This window comes from Leopardus geoffroyi, chromosome B1 (assembly GCF_018350155.1).
Source record: "Leopardus geoffroyi isolate Oge1 chromosome B1, O.geoffroyi_Oge1_pat1.0, whole genome shotgun sequence".
NCBI classification, from domain to species: Eukaryota; Metazoa; Chordata; class Mammalia; order Carnivora; family Felidae; genus Leopardus; species Leopardus geoffroyi.
Genome location: NC_059327.1, coordinates 144788330 through 144802760, shown reverse-complemented (window position 1 = coordinate 144802760; position 14431 = coordinate 144788330). Strand labels below are relative to the sequence as shown.

Below are 14431 nucleotides of genomic sequence, written 5' to 3'. Positions count from 1 at the left end.
GGTGCCTGAGTGGTTCAGTCAGTTAAGCGACCTACTTCAGCTCAGGTCACAATCTTGTAGTTCCTGAGTTTGAGCCCCACATCAGGCTCTGTGCTGGCAGCTCAGAGCCTAGAGCCTGCTTCAGATTCTGTGTCTCCCTCTCTCTCTGCCCATCCTCTATTCATGGTCTATCTCTCTCTCTCAAAAATAAACATTAAAATTTAAAAAAAAATCAAAACCCAGTACTAGCAGAGTGATAGCACATAGAAGCCATTTATTAAGTACTTGAATGAAAGAATTAATTAGTTAATTAAACGGAATGTGTAAATGGAGGGAGGAAGGAAGAAAAAACTAATTCTAAATTTTACAAAATGTGAAGGAGAACATTTTGCAAGATGGTACGATTGTAAAGACCCTAGCTAGAATTTGAAAGAACTGGGTTCCAGTCTCAGATGATATTTCCAAACCTCAAATTCCTCCTCTCAGCTTTTATTCTGGGATTTCCCCCCCTTTCCTCCTTCACAAGGGATGTGTCCACATCTTGACTCATGCCAGCCCGCAAGCCCATAGCACCAGCATCCCTGTGCATAAATGCAGAGCCCACAATCCTGGGACAGGGAACAGCCAATCAGTGAGCTCCCCTCAGAGGGACCAGCCAATCAGTAAGCTCCTCCAGCTGTGCCCTCACCAACCACGCCTTCCCCACCCTCAGCACCTACCCTGGGTATCACTGCAGGCATTGGGGAACCAGCCCCTCAGCAGTCTGGACAAATCCCCATAAAGGTCAGTTCCTCAGAGAGTCTCACTATTTTAAGGGCACACTTCTAAGCAAGCAGGAGACGAGATGAGTTCATTCAGTGTGTTGGCCGGGGCTCGTGTTGCCTGACCCACTAATTATTCTTACGGAGCCTTCGGGCTGGTTCCTACTGATAAGTCACAAAGGGAGGAGGGAGCGATTAGCGGGAAGAAAATATTTAAAAGTCACCTGCACAATTGGGGAGGCGCAATGCAAAATGAGAAAGATCTGTGAACGTGCTATAAAGCAGCCTTGCCTCCCGGGTTTTCACGCATTCACCACGTTTGTACTGGCTTTTCCACAGGGCTGAGGGTCCAGAGCCTGCCTACATCAGGCCCCTTGCCTCTTTCTCTTCCGACAAACATCTCGTCGACGGACATCTGGACAAGCTCTCCGCAAAGCCCCCCTGCCTCCCCGACCACTGGCACATCCGTCTTCCCAGTTACGACCTCGGCTCCAACACCTACACTCCCCAAGAACGTTTCTGTAGAGCCCAGAGAGGAAAACACCAGCCTCCCGGCCTCTCACTGGGAACGCAAGAACACAGACCCCTCCCCAACAAGCGGGGGGCTGCACTTGACACCCACGCCCTCAGAACACAGCTCAGGCACTCCCAAGGCAAGCGTGCCACCCACAGGGTCGCAGTCCCCCTCTGAGACCCCAGCTCAGTCCCCCGCTGAGTCCCCCACGGAGTCTCCCGAACTCACCTCCCCTCAGGCTGCAGCCTCATCACCTCCACCCCTGTCAACCTCACCCCCCGAGGTTTCGTCTGCCTCCTCTGCCAGCACCAATCACAGCTCTGCTGAGACCAGCCTCAAGCCCACAGGAGCCCCAGCCACACCAGAGTCCCCAGCAGAAGAGCACAGCACTGAACACACACCCACTTCGCATGCCACAGCAGAGCCCGTGCCCACTGAGACGACGCCCCAAGCGACGGTGCCGGCCAAAGTGACCTGTATGCTGATCGACGTCGAGACCACTGCCTCCCCCGGGGTGATCATGCAGGAAGTGGAGCATGCTCTAAGTTCAGGTGAGTCTCAGTCACTAGACCACGGAGATGTTAAAGAATGCGGTTCCGCTAACCCAACACAGTAGGTTACATTTGAATTTGGGGGTGCAGTGCCTGAGCTGAATTCACAAGAATGTCCACAGAAGTGCAAACTTTGCCTTTAGTCACGTGATAATTTCTACAGGATATCTCATTATTACAGCCAGTCTTTACAGTTTGTCTTCACAGATGTCACAGACAATGGCAGCAGATGAGACAGTATAAGCAAAGGGGGTGACAGTGTGGCTTTGGGGCACGCTTCCTAGGTTTTAGTTCCGGCTCCTGACCTTGGGCACGTGACTTCATCTTTTTGTGCCCTTATTTTTCCTCATCTGTAAAATGGGGACACAAGGGGTTCTATCGTACATGATCCTTGAGGAGATTCTATGCAATGCCTGTGAAGTGCTTACTTAGTAAGTGCTCAGGACGTGTCAGTTATTAGTATTTTTCTCAGTGTATTAACGAAGTGCTTACTTCATGGAAACCAGTAAAGCAAAGTAGGGAGGGGGCGGGGGGGGTGTGTGTAGAGAACTTGGCTGATTCTTTATAGTCACTGCTAGAGTTCATGGGAAAGACAATAAATTTTACAGGACATTGGATTTGTTTTTATTCTCCCAGCAGCCCTGTGAAGTCAGTATTATTTTTATCTTGATTTTCCAATCTCGGAAATTACAGCAGAGGGAGATTTAGGGTCTCTTCGAAGGTCCCATGTGTGTGACATTGACGTAAAGATGGTAAACTTGAGGGTATTGAGCAGGAATAGGCTTTAGTGGGAGCGTTTGGCCTCCTGAGCAAGAAACAATAAGGTGAGAGCAGCCAGAAGGTGAAGGGGGAAATGGCTCTGTGGCCCCTTTGCTGGGACAGTCCTGCCAGAGCTGTGGGCTGCCCTGGGAGTATTCAGAATAGAGCCACACATGACCAGCTGGAGTCAAAGGAATGGCTGTGACCGAGGAGAATTGAACTCCCGTTTAACGATGAAAACCTCTACGAACAGAAACTCCAGTAAGCAGTGGAGGTGGGGAGAGAGGGCTAAGATTAACAAGACATGATTCCTCACGGAAGATGAGTTTACTAGGGGATGAAGTTCCGAAGAATTACGCGTTCTGATGCCGAAGGCCTAATATATCTGCGAGAGTCCTAAAAGAGACAGCGAGGCAGTCAAACGGGGGTAAAGGAATTAATTACGAAGGTCCAGGGTAACCACAGGGGAGCATAATAGCAGAGCTGTCGTGACTCAGGCCTTGGAGGAGGGAACAGTCACCAGAACCCAGAAGGAGAGTCTTGTAGAACAGACCACCTTGACAGAAGCACCGACTCTTGGTTGAGAGAGACACAGCTAACCCTGAGAGTGAAATAAATAAACCTTCTGCCCTCCCCAGCTCCCTTCCCTTAGATATACAGCCAGAAGCCAAGAACATGGGGAAGCCCATGGATGTCGTCCATACAGGTCAGCCTCCCAGAGGGCCTATCAGAGAGCAAAGTGGAGAAGGGTACAGTAGAGAGTGGCACACCCAGTTGAAAGGCCGATTCGTCTGTGCAGCCCCCATCCCCATTGGCACCCTGTTTACACCTCCGGCCAGCACTCATCACAGTGCCTTTCGGTGTGGTGTTGTAGGATGCTGTGCTCCCAGCCTGCAGGTGACATCTGTAACACGGACCCAGTTCCTGGAACGGGGTGGGTGTTGACTGAGTGTCTGAAAGACTGTCCCTGTCAAAGGTGCCAGCAAAGTACTGGCTCGAAGTGGCCTTCATCTCTTCTCTCTTTCCTAGTTCAGGCCACGACACCACCCCCCGTGACGCCGTGTCTTCGGCTTTCTGGCTGATGGCCCTCTCTCCGCATTCTGTCCCCTCCGGGATACTCAGACATGGTGGATTAAGATTCCTGAGCACAGATGCTGAGCCTGCCATGCATAAATCTCCAAAATCAGACACAACCTACCACTTTCTACAAGTACCCTAGTTCCATGGGCTGGATTATCTGAGACCATCCAGTTCCAGTGCTCTGGCCTGTGTTGTAGAACCTGTGTCTCGATGTCCTCAACTCTAAGCCAACAGAGTCAAGACGTGCAAAATTAGTGACAGAGCTGGGTCATGAACCTTTATAGCTCTAGGGAATATTACACCCAGTAGCAACTCCGAGGTGAATTAAGGAAGGAAGGAGGGACCGATTTGAGAAGAGAGATGGGTGGCAGGGTGAAGAGAGATCGGGCCAGTGTACGTTTCATAGACCAGAAAGGATTTATTCTTGTGATCTATTAAATCAAAAAACACTTCCTCTGCATCCACCAGTATACTGTGCTTGAGGCAGAGACGTGGGGCAGAGTCTGCCTCAAGGCAGAGACTTGAGGCAAAGACCTGTCTTTGAATCTTTGCAGTTTGAGTGGAGAGAAAGGGCACAAGTAACTCTTAATACCATTAGAGTGACCACATTACTTTCTAACCTGAGTATAAACTAAAGTGTGTGGAAGGATCTTTGAGCAGATGGGGTACAATCTGTTCGTTCGTTTCAAAGGTGAAGAAATTATGTCCCAGAAGTTTGGAGGGCCTCACCCAAGGTCACACCACCCAGTGGCAGAGCTGGGCCCAGAGCCCAGATCCTTAAAACCACAATCAAGTCTTCTTTCAACAGCCGGTGTCTCTGCGCTCCCTCCTCCCCCAGCCCCGCAGGCCCAGCAGCACCCAGAGACCGTGCTGGCAGGTTACCGTTTGGGGGTGTTCGTGTTCAGATGCATGAGCTGCCCTAATTGTGACAGTAATAATACCACACTTTTGTTTAGCATTTTGTCTTATTCTGCATGAAGTTCACATGGCATATTTTTATTGGCCCAGGGACTCATCCATTCAACAAATATCTAGATACAGTCACCAATGAATAATGCTAAAACAAGGTAAATGCCACGGCAGTGAAATTTGACTAGGGGATCAGGGAAGGTTCTGTGATGGAGGGGGCACAGGAGCGGGGTCCTAGGAGAGGAAGGGAATTTGGACCTAAAGAGAGACAGGGCAAGGGAGATCCAAGCACCTGCGTGCAAAGTAGGGAAGCAGTGGCAAAGTAGTTCAGGATCTACCCAGCAGCTGCAAGCCCCAGAATTGCTCTTGGTGAGTTTTCCAATGCCCTCCACGTCTACCGAGTCTAGGGGTTGAGGCCTGGCTTGACCTGACCTTTCCACAGCATTTGACAGGGATGGTTACTGCCCTGGTCTTTAAAGCACAGTCTCCATCTGACGTCGAGGACACATCTCTCATTCCTTCACCTGCCTCGCTGACCACTCCTCCAAAGTCCCTGCCTCTCACCCCCTCCCACACCAGAGCAACCCCAGGGCCAGTCCTGCCCTCCTCTCTGCTGACCTCTCCACACTCATTCCTGAGATGATCTCATCCCACCACAGGACTCACCATGCCATCCACATGCTGATAACTTGGAGACAGAAAGTTCTATCCCTGTTTCATTTCAGTGAACTAAAGACGTGTACATCCAGCTGTCAGCTAACTCGTATTTCCACGTGCGTGGCTCGTAGGCGTCTTGCACTGAATGTGTATGTGCTAAGGTCCTGAAATCCTCAGCCCCTGACCTGCTCCTCCCTCACCTTCCAGAAACCTTGGGCTAATCCTGGACTCCTTTCCTCAGAGACTCCTCATGCAGCCCATCAGAACCCAGGCTCCTCTGCCTTCAGTTACAGACACGATTTTAATATTCCTGTAATTGATCCCCACTAGCTACATCCTTGTCAGAGAGATCCTTTTAGAACCCAGGATAGAACCTGTCACTCCCCGGCTCTGACTCTCCGGTTGCTTACCTTCTGAATCAGAGCCAAAGCCAAGTTTGTGAGGCGCCTGCAGTGTTCACGTGATCTAATCTGTGCGGTCTTTCTGCTCTCTTCTTCCACCTTCACCTGCAGACACACCGGCAGCCTTACCGTTTTCTGGAAGATACCAGAGACACTCTTACCTCAGGTCCTTTGTACTTGCTGTTCCCTTTGCCTGAGATATTTTAAAAACCTCTAGGTCTTTCACGGCTCACTCCTTTCCATCACTCAAGACCTCGGCTGTCATCCCCTCAGTGAGCCTTTACCCTTAGCCCTGTATGAAACCGTCATCCCATCACGATCTCTTACCACTTTCTATCTCATTTATTTAGTGAGTGGGTGTGTGTTTTCTGCCATTAGAGTGTCAGCTCCCTGAAAGCAAAGAGCTTGTTCACGAAGAGGAATATGTAGGCTGCATCCCCAATCCCTAGAACAGAGCCTGACACAGGGTAGCCCCTCAGTAACATTTGTTGAACATGTGAATGAATGAGTCAGTCAACCAACACCAGAGAAGTTGTTTCATCTCCCTGAGCGTTGGTCATGTCATCAGTAGGATAAGAACAGTATCCCCATGACTGGATTATTATAAGGTTTAATTAAGAAATTTACAGCTTAGGGGCGCCTGGGTGACTCGGTCAGTTCGGCATCAAACTCTTGATTTCAGCTCGGGTCACAATCTCACGGTTTGTGGGATCAACCCCCATCCCAGCTCCGTGCTGATGATGCAGAGCCTGCTTGGGATTCTCTCCCTCTTTCTGTGCCCTGCCCCCCCCCAAAATAAATGAAATAAACTTAAAAAAAAGAAATTTATAGCTTAGTGACTGTTGGCCAATGGCCCAGTCAATATCTATGATTATTATTTTACTATGATTTATCATTATTATTATTGCCATTTTACTGTTGTTATTATTTCTGTTGCTGTTACATTTATTGTAATGAAGAATGTCCACCATTTTCAACAAACTTTCATTGAGCTTTAACTATGAGTCAGGCATCTGACTAGGTACTGGGGATTTGGCCATGAATGAGACATCACCGTTCTCATGGAGCTTACAATGTAGCATGAACACAACATGGCAAGTAACCTAGTTTAGTGGATCCCAGACTGCATGGAGAGGAAACTCGCAGAAGCACGAAACAAGATTTCAGAACAAGTGTTAGAGGACCCTGAGTAGCAGGATAAGGTGGTTTACTTTACTTGCCAGACGATTAAGAGTCATCAAGAGCTTTTGATCAGGAGAAGAAAATGCTGAGAATTATATTTTAAGAATATTCAGTTGTCAGGAACATGTATGGTTAAGTTGCAGGAAGTTCAGTGCTAGAAACACAAAGACCAGTTTCTACCTGGTTTCCAGTTTGCTGTTGCCACTGATAAGCTATGTCACTTAACTACTTTGACTTTAAGGGTTCTTAGCTATAAACTAAATATAAGAGAGACAATCTTTCAGGTCCTTTTGGCTTACCATGCCATGAAATTGTGTATTACAATTGTCCGATGCAGAAGAATGAGATCCATATTCATATGAAGCTGACTGAGAATATACGTATCTAAGAGTCAGGCTAGCAGTTGACACAGGTAAGCCCCTTTTGTGATGTTCAGAACATTCCAGTGATGTGATCTCGATGGTATCTGTTCAACCAAAGAGATTCAGTAACTTACTCAAGTTTTCACTTGAGCACCCAGACCAGGATTGCCATTCAGTTCTCCTAACTGGCCCTGAGTCAAGAGTTTATTCCACTAGACCCATCCTACCTGAAATCACAGAAGTGAAAAGTCAGGGGAGGACTGATGGCCTCCAGCACCACTGTGGAAATAAGCCCCGTGGATGGAGTGCGGCCAGCCGAGTCCAAGGGGTGGTGGGGCTGCCTGATGGAAGGAGAGGCAGGTGGTAGTCGCGGCCATCCCAAAGCGGCTCTGCAGGGCAAATGAGTTCTGATGTTTGTTTCTGTTTTGTTTTTAAGAAAGAAAGAGATGCACGATATGTTAAATTTGGATCCTCTTGTGTTACTAAATCAGAACTCTGAAAGGGCGGAAACCATGACTATGATATGTTTTGACCCATAAACTAAATTGAACGGTGTCGTGCACGATTTGGTGCTCAGCAAATGCTTGAGAGATTAACTGACATCACGCTCCAGGTTATATTCAAAATGTCTTCAATTTATGCAAATGAAAACTTTAAAATTACAGTCACTTTGCTTGATGCAAAGGGGATATTCTCTTTTGTCTATAAAATCCAAGCGTCCACTGGCCTTCTTTATGCTATCTTATACTTCCCGTTACAAAGAGGACATATTGTGAAAATCGATGAAGGCCTTTGAACTTTATTTTTTTTTAATGTTCATTTATTTATTTTGAGAGAGAGAGAGAGTGAGCAGGAGAAGGGCAGAGAGGGAGAGGGAGACAAAGAATCCCAAGCAAGCTCCACGCCGTCAGCACAGAGCCTGCCACGGGGCTAGAGCTCATGAACCACGAGATCATGACCTGAGCCTAAATCAAGAGTCAGGCGCTTAACCGACTGAGCCACCCAGGTGCCGCAGGCCTTTGAACTTTAAATTGCTTGTCTGAACCCCCATCTTTATTCAGTACAAACTGTGCTAATAAATACCCTTAAATAAAGGGCACTCGGCAGGCATGGGCATCTAGACATCTCTACCTCCATACCTGCAGGGGACTTTTAGCTCTACACGACAGCTCCTTACTCCATGATTAACTCGTAACGATGAGTATAGATTTGAGAAAGAATTAAGTCCTTAAAAAGATGGAAGAATATATTTATTTATTTACTTACTTACTTACTTATTTAACCAAAATATAACTATTTTGCAAGGTCTATGTAATCTTGAATAGTTGACAGTCACACTGAAGTGTTAAAATTTTCCATATCATTCAAAAATAGGCAAATTATGGAAGAATATTTTTTAAAGGACACATGGAAAAATTTTACGAATAAAAAAATGTGTGTTGTAGTAAGTTAATTACCATCATATTTAGATGATTAAAAATATGTTAAAGGGAGAAAATGGTGATTTAATAAGAACACATAGTGAGAAGATCATCTAAAAGAATGTCAAATGTGCCGATCACATCCTTTTGGAATGCCCAGAATGTGTCAGGAAGTGATAATCCTGAAGTGTATTATATCCGTCTTAGGCTCAGTGGTACAGACATCCTATCCTTGTGCATGCCCAAGCCTGGCCTCTTTCAATAACAGGTGCCACCATCTTTTCAGGTTGTTCTTCTTCGCTCCCTGTGTCCTCTCAGTACCGAACACTGTTGATTTCGAAATCTTCGTAGCTGCCAAATGCATCCGCTTCACTTCATTCTTGCTCTCATGTCCGAGCTCCCATAATTCCACCGCCACGGCCCCTCTTTGTGCTCCCCTGCACCCATCTCCCCATCCTGCCCATTCACCAAAGAGCAGCCAGAGTGAGGATCACACACAGATCTGATCAGGTCACACACCCCTCGCTCCTCCCTGCATCCCAGCCCCTCTGGGACATCCCACTGCCCTTAGGATGGAATCCATAAGGCCACAGAGCCCTGCCATCCGTGCCTCATCCCACCCCCTACTCCTTGCTCTCTGCCCCTTCCACGCTGACGTCTGTCCGTTTCATGAACGTGCTCATCTCCCTCTTGACACACCTTCTCCTGGGAACCCAAAACACATCCCTTCACCAATTAATTCTAACTCATTCTTGGGGTCTCAGCGGCTCAGATCACCTGTTCAGGAAGTCTCTCTTGGGCCCCCCAGTCTAGCTCTAGTCTTCCAGTTACACTGTCACAGTTCAGTTGTATCTCTTCTTCACATTTATGCTTGCGGCTCTTTGTTCATCGTTTACCCTGCATTTCCAGGTAACTATGGGTGGGGCCTTGTCTGTTTGGGCTCACAAAGAAATTCCGAGCACCCGACAGTGTATAGTTTAATGACTAAATATCAAACTTCAGATAATAAATCCACGTATTTTCTTAGCCTCGTAAACCCTGCCCTTTGGATTGAGGATGAAGAAAAACACTTTCACGTACTGTCTTAATCAGTTCAAGCTAGTAGGACAAAAATACCACAGGCTGGGTGGCTTAAACAATTTATTTCTCACAGTTCTGGAGGCTGGGATATCCAGGATCAAATCACCTGCAGATTCAGTGTCTGATGAGACCTCCTACTTCTTGGGTCACACATGGCTATCTTCTCACTGTGTCCTCACGTGGCAGAAGGGGCATAGGAGCTCTCTGGGGACTCTTTTATAAGGGCACTAATCCCGTTCACGAGGGCTCCACCTCATGACCTAGTCACTTCCCAAAGGCCCCACCTCCAGATACTATCATACCGGGGGTAGGATTTCAACATATGAGTTGGGGGTTGGGCATAAACATTTAGTTCATAACTCCCATGCACACAGATACCCCTGTAATACATTGCCATCATTATAGACGACCTAAAGGGCTCTGTGCTGCCACTGTGGGTTCCCACTGCCCCTTCCCACCACACCTCCTTCCTAACCTGCTGACTGCCTCCTGCCTTTGGTTCCGATGGACTTCAGAGCTGATGAGATTATGGATTGCTGTAAAGCCCTCACTCACATTTCTTTTTTTTATTTTGTGCCCAATTTTTGAAGCTTAGGCAAAACCTCAAAGTTTGTTAACTCCAAGTAAATTGCCCAAAGGAACTCCAAAGATCAGATTTCATTTTAGGTAAAAATTATTCTGCATTCTTGTCTCTATGACTTTTATTTATCCTTTGGTTTACTTTTACTACCTAAACCTTAATCTGGTTTTGAGATATTTCCAAAATATCCTTTAAAAAATATATGTCAAGGTAATGAAACCAGTTAGTTACCATTTATGTTGTTACCCGGTAGGGGTGCAACTCCATCCCATATTTTAATTGTCTTAGCATCACCTTTCATTACATTTGGAGAGTTTCTGTCTCCATGGAACACTTTCTTACTTTCTGTTTCAAATAATTTCACCAGTCGTATATGACTAAAGTGATTCTGGAAATGCTTCACTGAGAGAGTGGGATTTAGCTTATAAGCACAGCTGATATCATTAATGAATCTGTGGCTTACTGTCTCACTGGGGAAACTGGTTGGAATAGAACCAGTTCTATATCCAGACCCTTTACCGTAATCTTTGCACTGCAAAGATCATGTCTTTTTCTTCATAAAATAATAACAGGAAAGTGAAAACGGATCAGCACCAACCCATCATCTTTATCAGATAAGAATGTAAAAATCCCACCCCAGCGTGTTCTAGAACACATACTGGATGCTTAATTGATATTGCCCTCAGCATGCCTTGTTTCTCTGGTCTTACGAAAGGAAAATATTGGCCAGTAAGAACCGGCATCTTATGTCACGGTACCTTCCCTTTATCATCAGACTCCCAACCTTCGGGTGGGGGGGGAACCACAGTCTCAAAACTGAAGGTGAATTTAGGTTAAAATCATAAAATCTCAGTGAGTCCATGGAGGTGGGCCATCAAAAACACTTCACCGTATTTCTGTTTGGAGAAATTGTGGGGTCACTTTAAAGACAGGCTCCAAGAGGGGTAAGAATTACAAACTTTGGCAAGAGACTGCCTGGTTCAGATTCCACCGACGCCACTCGGTGGAGAGGAGACGTGCACAAGTTTGTTTGTCGTTGAGTATCACGTTTTCCTCATCTATGAAACAAGGACAACAGAATTGCAGTACTTGCCTTATAGGGTGCTTACTAGCATTAACTGAGACAAGTATATATAAAGTGTCTTTTGCACAGTTCACACTAAGTAAATGTTAGCTATTATTATTGTTACAGTGGGTTTCCAGCTCTCTGTGTGGATACCAACAAGAGTCTGCCTCTTCTAGACTTTGATTTTCTCAACTTGAAAAAAATGGAATGTTTGTAAAACACTTTAAGACTCCCAAAAGGATTATTACTGTAAGTATTAGGTAATAAGGATCCACTTAAGTACCCATCTATAACACAGTACAGAAAAGGATAATCAAAAAAGCGTGTAAAGGAGAAATAACTAGGTTCACATTTGAAATAGTAACTCTTTTGTGGAACTTGGGAAACGCAGAGGGAAAGGGTAGAGAAATCTCCAACAACTGGAGATTTCTAGCGGGGAGAAAAGAAATCTTGCGGGGAGACGGGGATACAAAAGCCGAGCTAGGATTTTGCCAAGGACCCACTGGCCCCTGAGTGTGGCCAGTTAGGAGCTAGGGTTTCACTCCTCTTTACTGGCATCAAAGTTTAGAAATTATTTTCCTTTATTTTTTTAATGTTTATATATTTTTGAGAGAGAGAGACAGAGCACAAGCAGGGGAGGGGCAGAGAGAGGAGGAGACACAGAATTTGAAGCAGGCTCCAGGCTCTGAGCTGTCAGCACAGAACCTGCTGCAGGGCTTGAACTCAGGAACCGTGAGATCATGACCTGAGCCAAAGTCAGACACTTAACCAACTGAGGCACCCAGGCGCCCCGGAAATTATTTTCTTTCCAGAGTTTTTAACGCTAAAACCTTGGGGGCCTGAGTCTGGGAAAAATTAAAATTTGGTAAAATAATAATATCCAAAAGCAGATTTCTACCTGGCCTAGGTGACTAAATACATGGAGGCAAGGCTAAATTAATTAATGGTTCTGCAGAGATCCTGAGTCCTTGGGCTGCATTAATTACACTAGTGTCGCTGCCATTGGCCAAGGTACGTATTGGAACAGGTGTCCTGAAACTGTAACTCTCTGCTCTCCACCCATATTCTATGATAAAAGTCATACATTTGCACACCGCTTGGCAAATAGGGTTAGGTCTCTATCTCGGGCTCTGAGAGGTTCCTCCCTTCCTTCTTGCTTATGTCCTCAAGGGAACACCAGTGTGGAAGGTCTCACTTGCTAAGGTTGGTGGACCCCAAAGGACCCTGAGCCTTGCCTTGCAGACTGGGCGAGTCTCAAAAAGAGCCCAGGCCAACTTTTCTGGTTTATTTTACCCAGAATTGATTTATCCATGATCATGCCTCATTGGCCTCATTGAAATACTGAAGGAACAATAACAAAAACCTCCCCGTCCATGGAGTCCATGGAGATCAGTGACAGCTTTTAAGCAAGCAGTGCCATCCATTATTCACCCCCTCTGTGGAATTCACAAAGGGATGACTTCCGAGTTGAGATTCTCGACCTGGTCCCTTACTGTTGAAAGTCAGGGGCCACAAAAGGCTGACTTCTCAGCCCCCACACTCCTCCTCCTCCCCACTGCCATGGAGTTAGTTGTTCCCACCTGAAAGAACCCCAGGGAATTCTTTTCCATAATTTCAACGCGAATTGCATTAAGGATACTCGGGTAGCAGAGTGATTTAGGGATTTCTTTTCCTCTCTCTGACTTGACTCCTAAATAGAAATATCTGTCCCTCAGTCAAGGAATTAGGTGACCTGACATGACACAGCTGACCCGCTCACACTTAGAGATCAGAATTTTCAGAAGAGGAAAGAGAATTCTCCTTCATCCGGGGCAAACCATAGAGGGGATTCTCTGTTCTCCGACCCTGCCCGCCTTCCCTCTGCCCCAGGAACCTGAGCTGAAATCCCCCCCTCCCCACCCCATGGCAAGTTGTAGTTCTCTTAGCTCATTAGAAGTTATAACTCAGTCCAGGGGTGCCTGGGTTAAGCGTCCAACTCGGATCTCACAGTTTATGAGTTCAAGCCCCTCATCGGGCTCTGTGCTGACAGCTCAGAGCCTAGAGCCTGCTTCGGATTCTGTGTCTCCCTCTCTCTCTGCCTCTCCCCCCACTCCTCAAAAATAAATAAACATTCAAAAACATTTTTGTAAAGAAGTTATAATTCAGTCTAGGCTGAATTATATACCTTGTGTAAAGTAATTTAAAACTAATTATGCTAGGCTATAAAACAAATTAAGCAGGCACTGCAAATTTGTCCTACAGGAGAGAGCTGAGAAGGGCAGAAACTGGCATAGCGCATGTGAAGGGGCAGACATAGGGCTTAGCTTGATGGACCCAGAAGTGAAGTCCTCCCTCGTGTCTGCACTGCTCCTGGGAGTGGGTGAGGCAGGGTGAGACAGTTGTCACTCCTACGTCACATTTCCACCAACTTGGGCCTTCACCAAGAAGCAGTATTCATAAAGCTGCTGCATTCCCAGGGGCAGGGACAGGAGTTGACAGGGCAGACGCTGCTGGCCCCTGCTGTCTGCCCTCTGGTTTTCTTGGCCTCTTTCGGGGCCCTGAGGGCCGGTGCCTCACCCCCCCCCCCCCGCCAGCCCAGCATCTCCTCTCCCAACCCCTTTGAGAAACTGATGTTCCTGGGAGCTATGTTCCCAGAATGTGGTCCCTACTCTGGGTGGATAGCATGCAAGGTGGCGAACCCTTTTTGTCCTAATAAAGACTGGTTTTTGTCTTCATGTGATTTGAGAAAAGAATAAAACAGCATGTTGAATTCATGACTCCATAGCTATTACTGTTTAGGGTGAAGCTATCTGTATAGTAAGTATCTAAAGAAAAATAATGACTTAAAGACGTCTGTTCAGAAAATTATAGCGTAGATGATGTGGACAGGACAAAAATCATGAGAGCGGTATGGAGATGTTTGATTTTTGGAAACATGGCTGTGAAGTAGAGGCCAGGATCTTATCCCTATCTGTTGTCTCAGCTATCAGTCCTTTAAGGCTTCACTTGGGATGAGTCCCAGAATTAGAGAATTTAAAAGAATGCAAACCAGAAATCAAAAGGTATCTCGTCCCAGCTCTGCAACTGATGGAGTCTGATCTCCACCAAATCCCTTAATTTCTATCACCTTCCATTCTGTAAAATGAAGAG

At 46.4% G+C, this 14431-nt stretch overlaps 1 protein-coding gene across 2 annotated transcripts in view; it reads left to right on the top strand.

The window, feature by feature from the left end:
- The window catches only part of PARM1 (prostate androgen-regulated mucin-like protein 1), a 112722-nt gene that overhangs the window by 71203 nt on the left and 27088 nt on the right, over positions 1-14431 (top strand). The window contains exons 2-3 of one of the 2 annotated variants that reach the window (XM_045473743.1): positions 1080-1805; positions 3217-3270. In XM_045473743.1, coding sequence (XP_045329699.1) covers positions 1080-1805; positions 3217-3270 — 780 coding nt within the window. The remainder of the gene's footprint in view (positions 1-1079; positions 1806-3216; positions 3271-14431) is intronic. The other variant, XM_045473744.1, reaches the window with a different exon arrangement.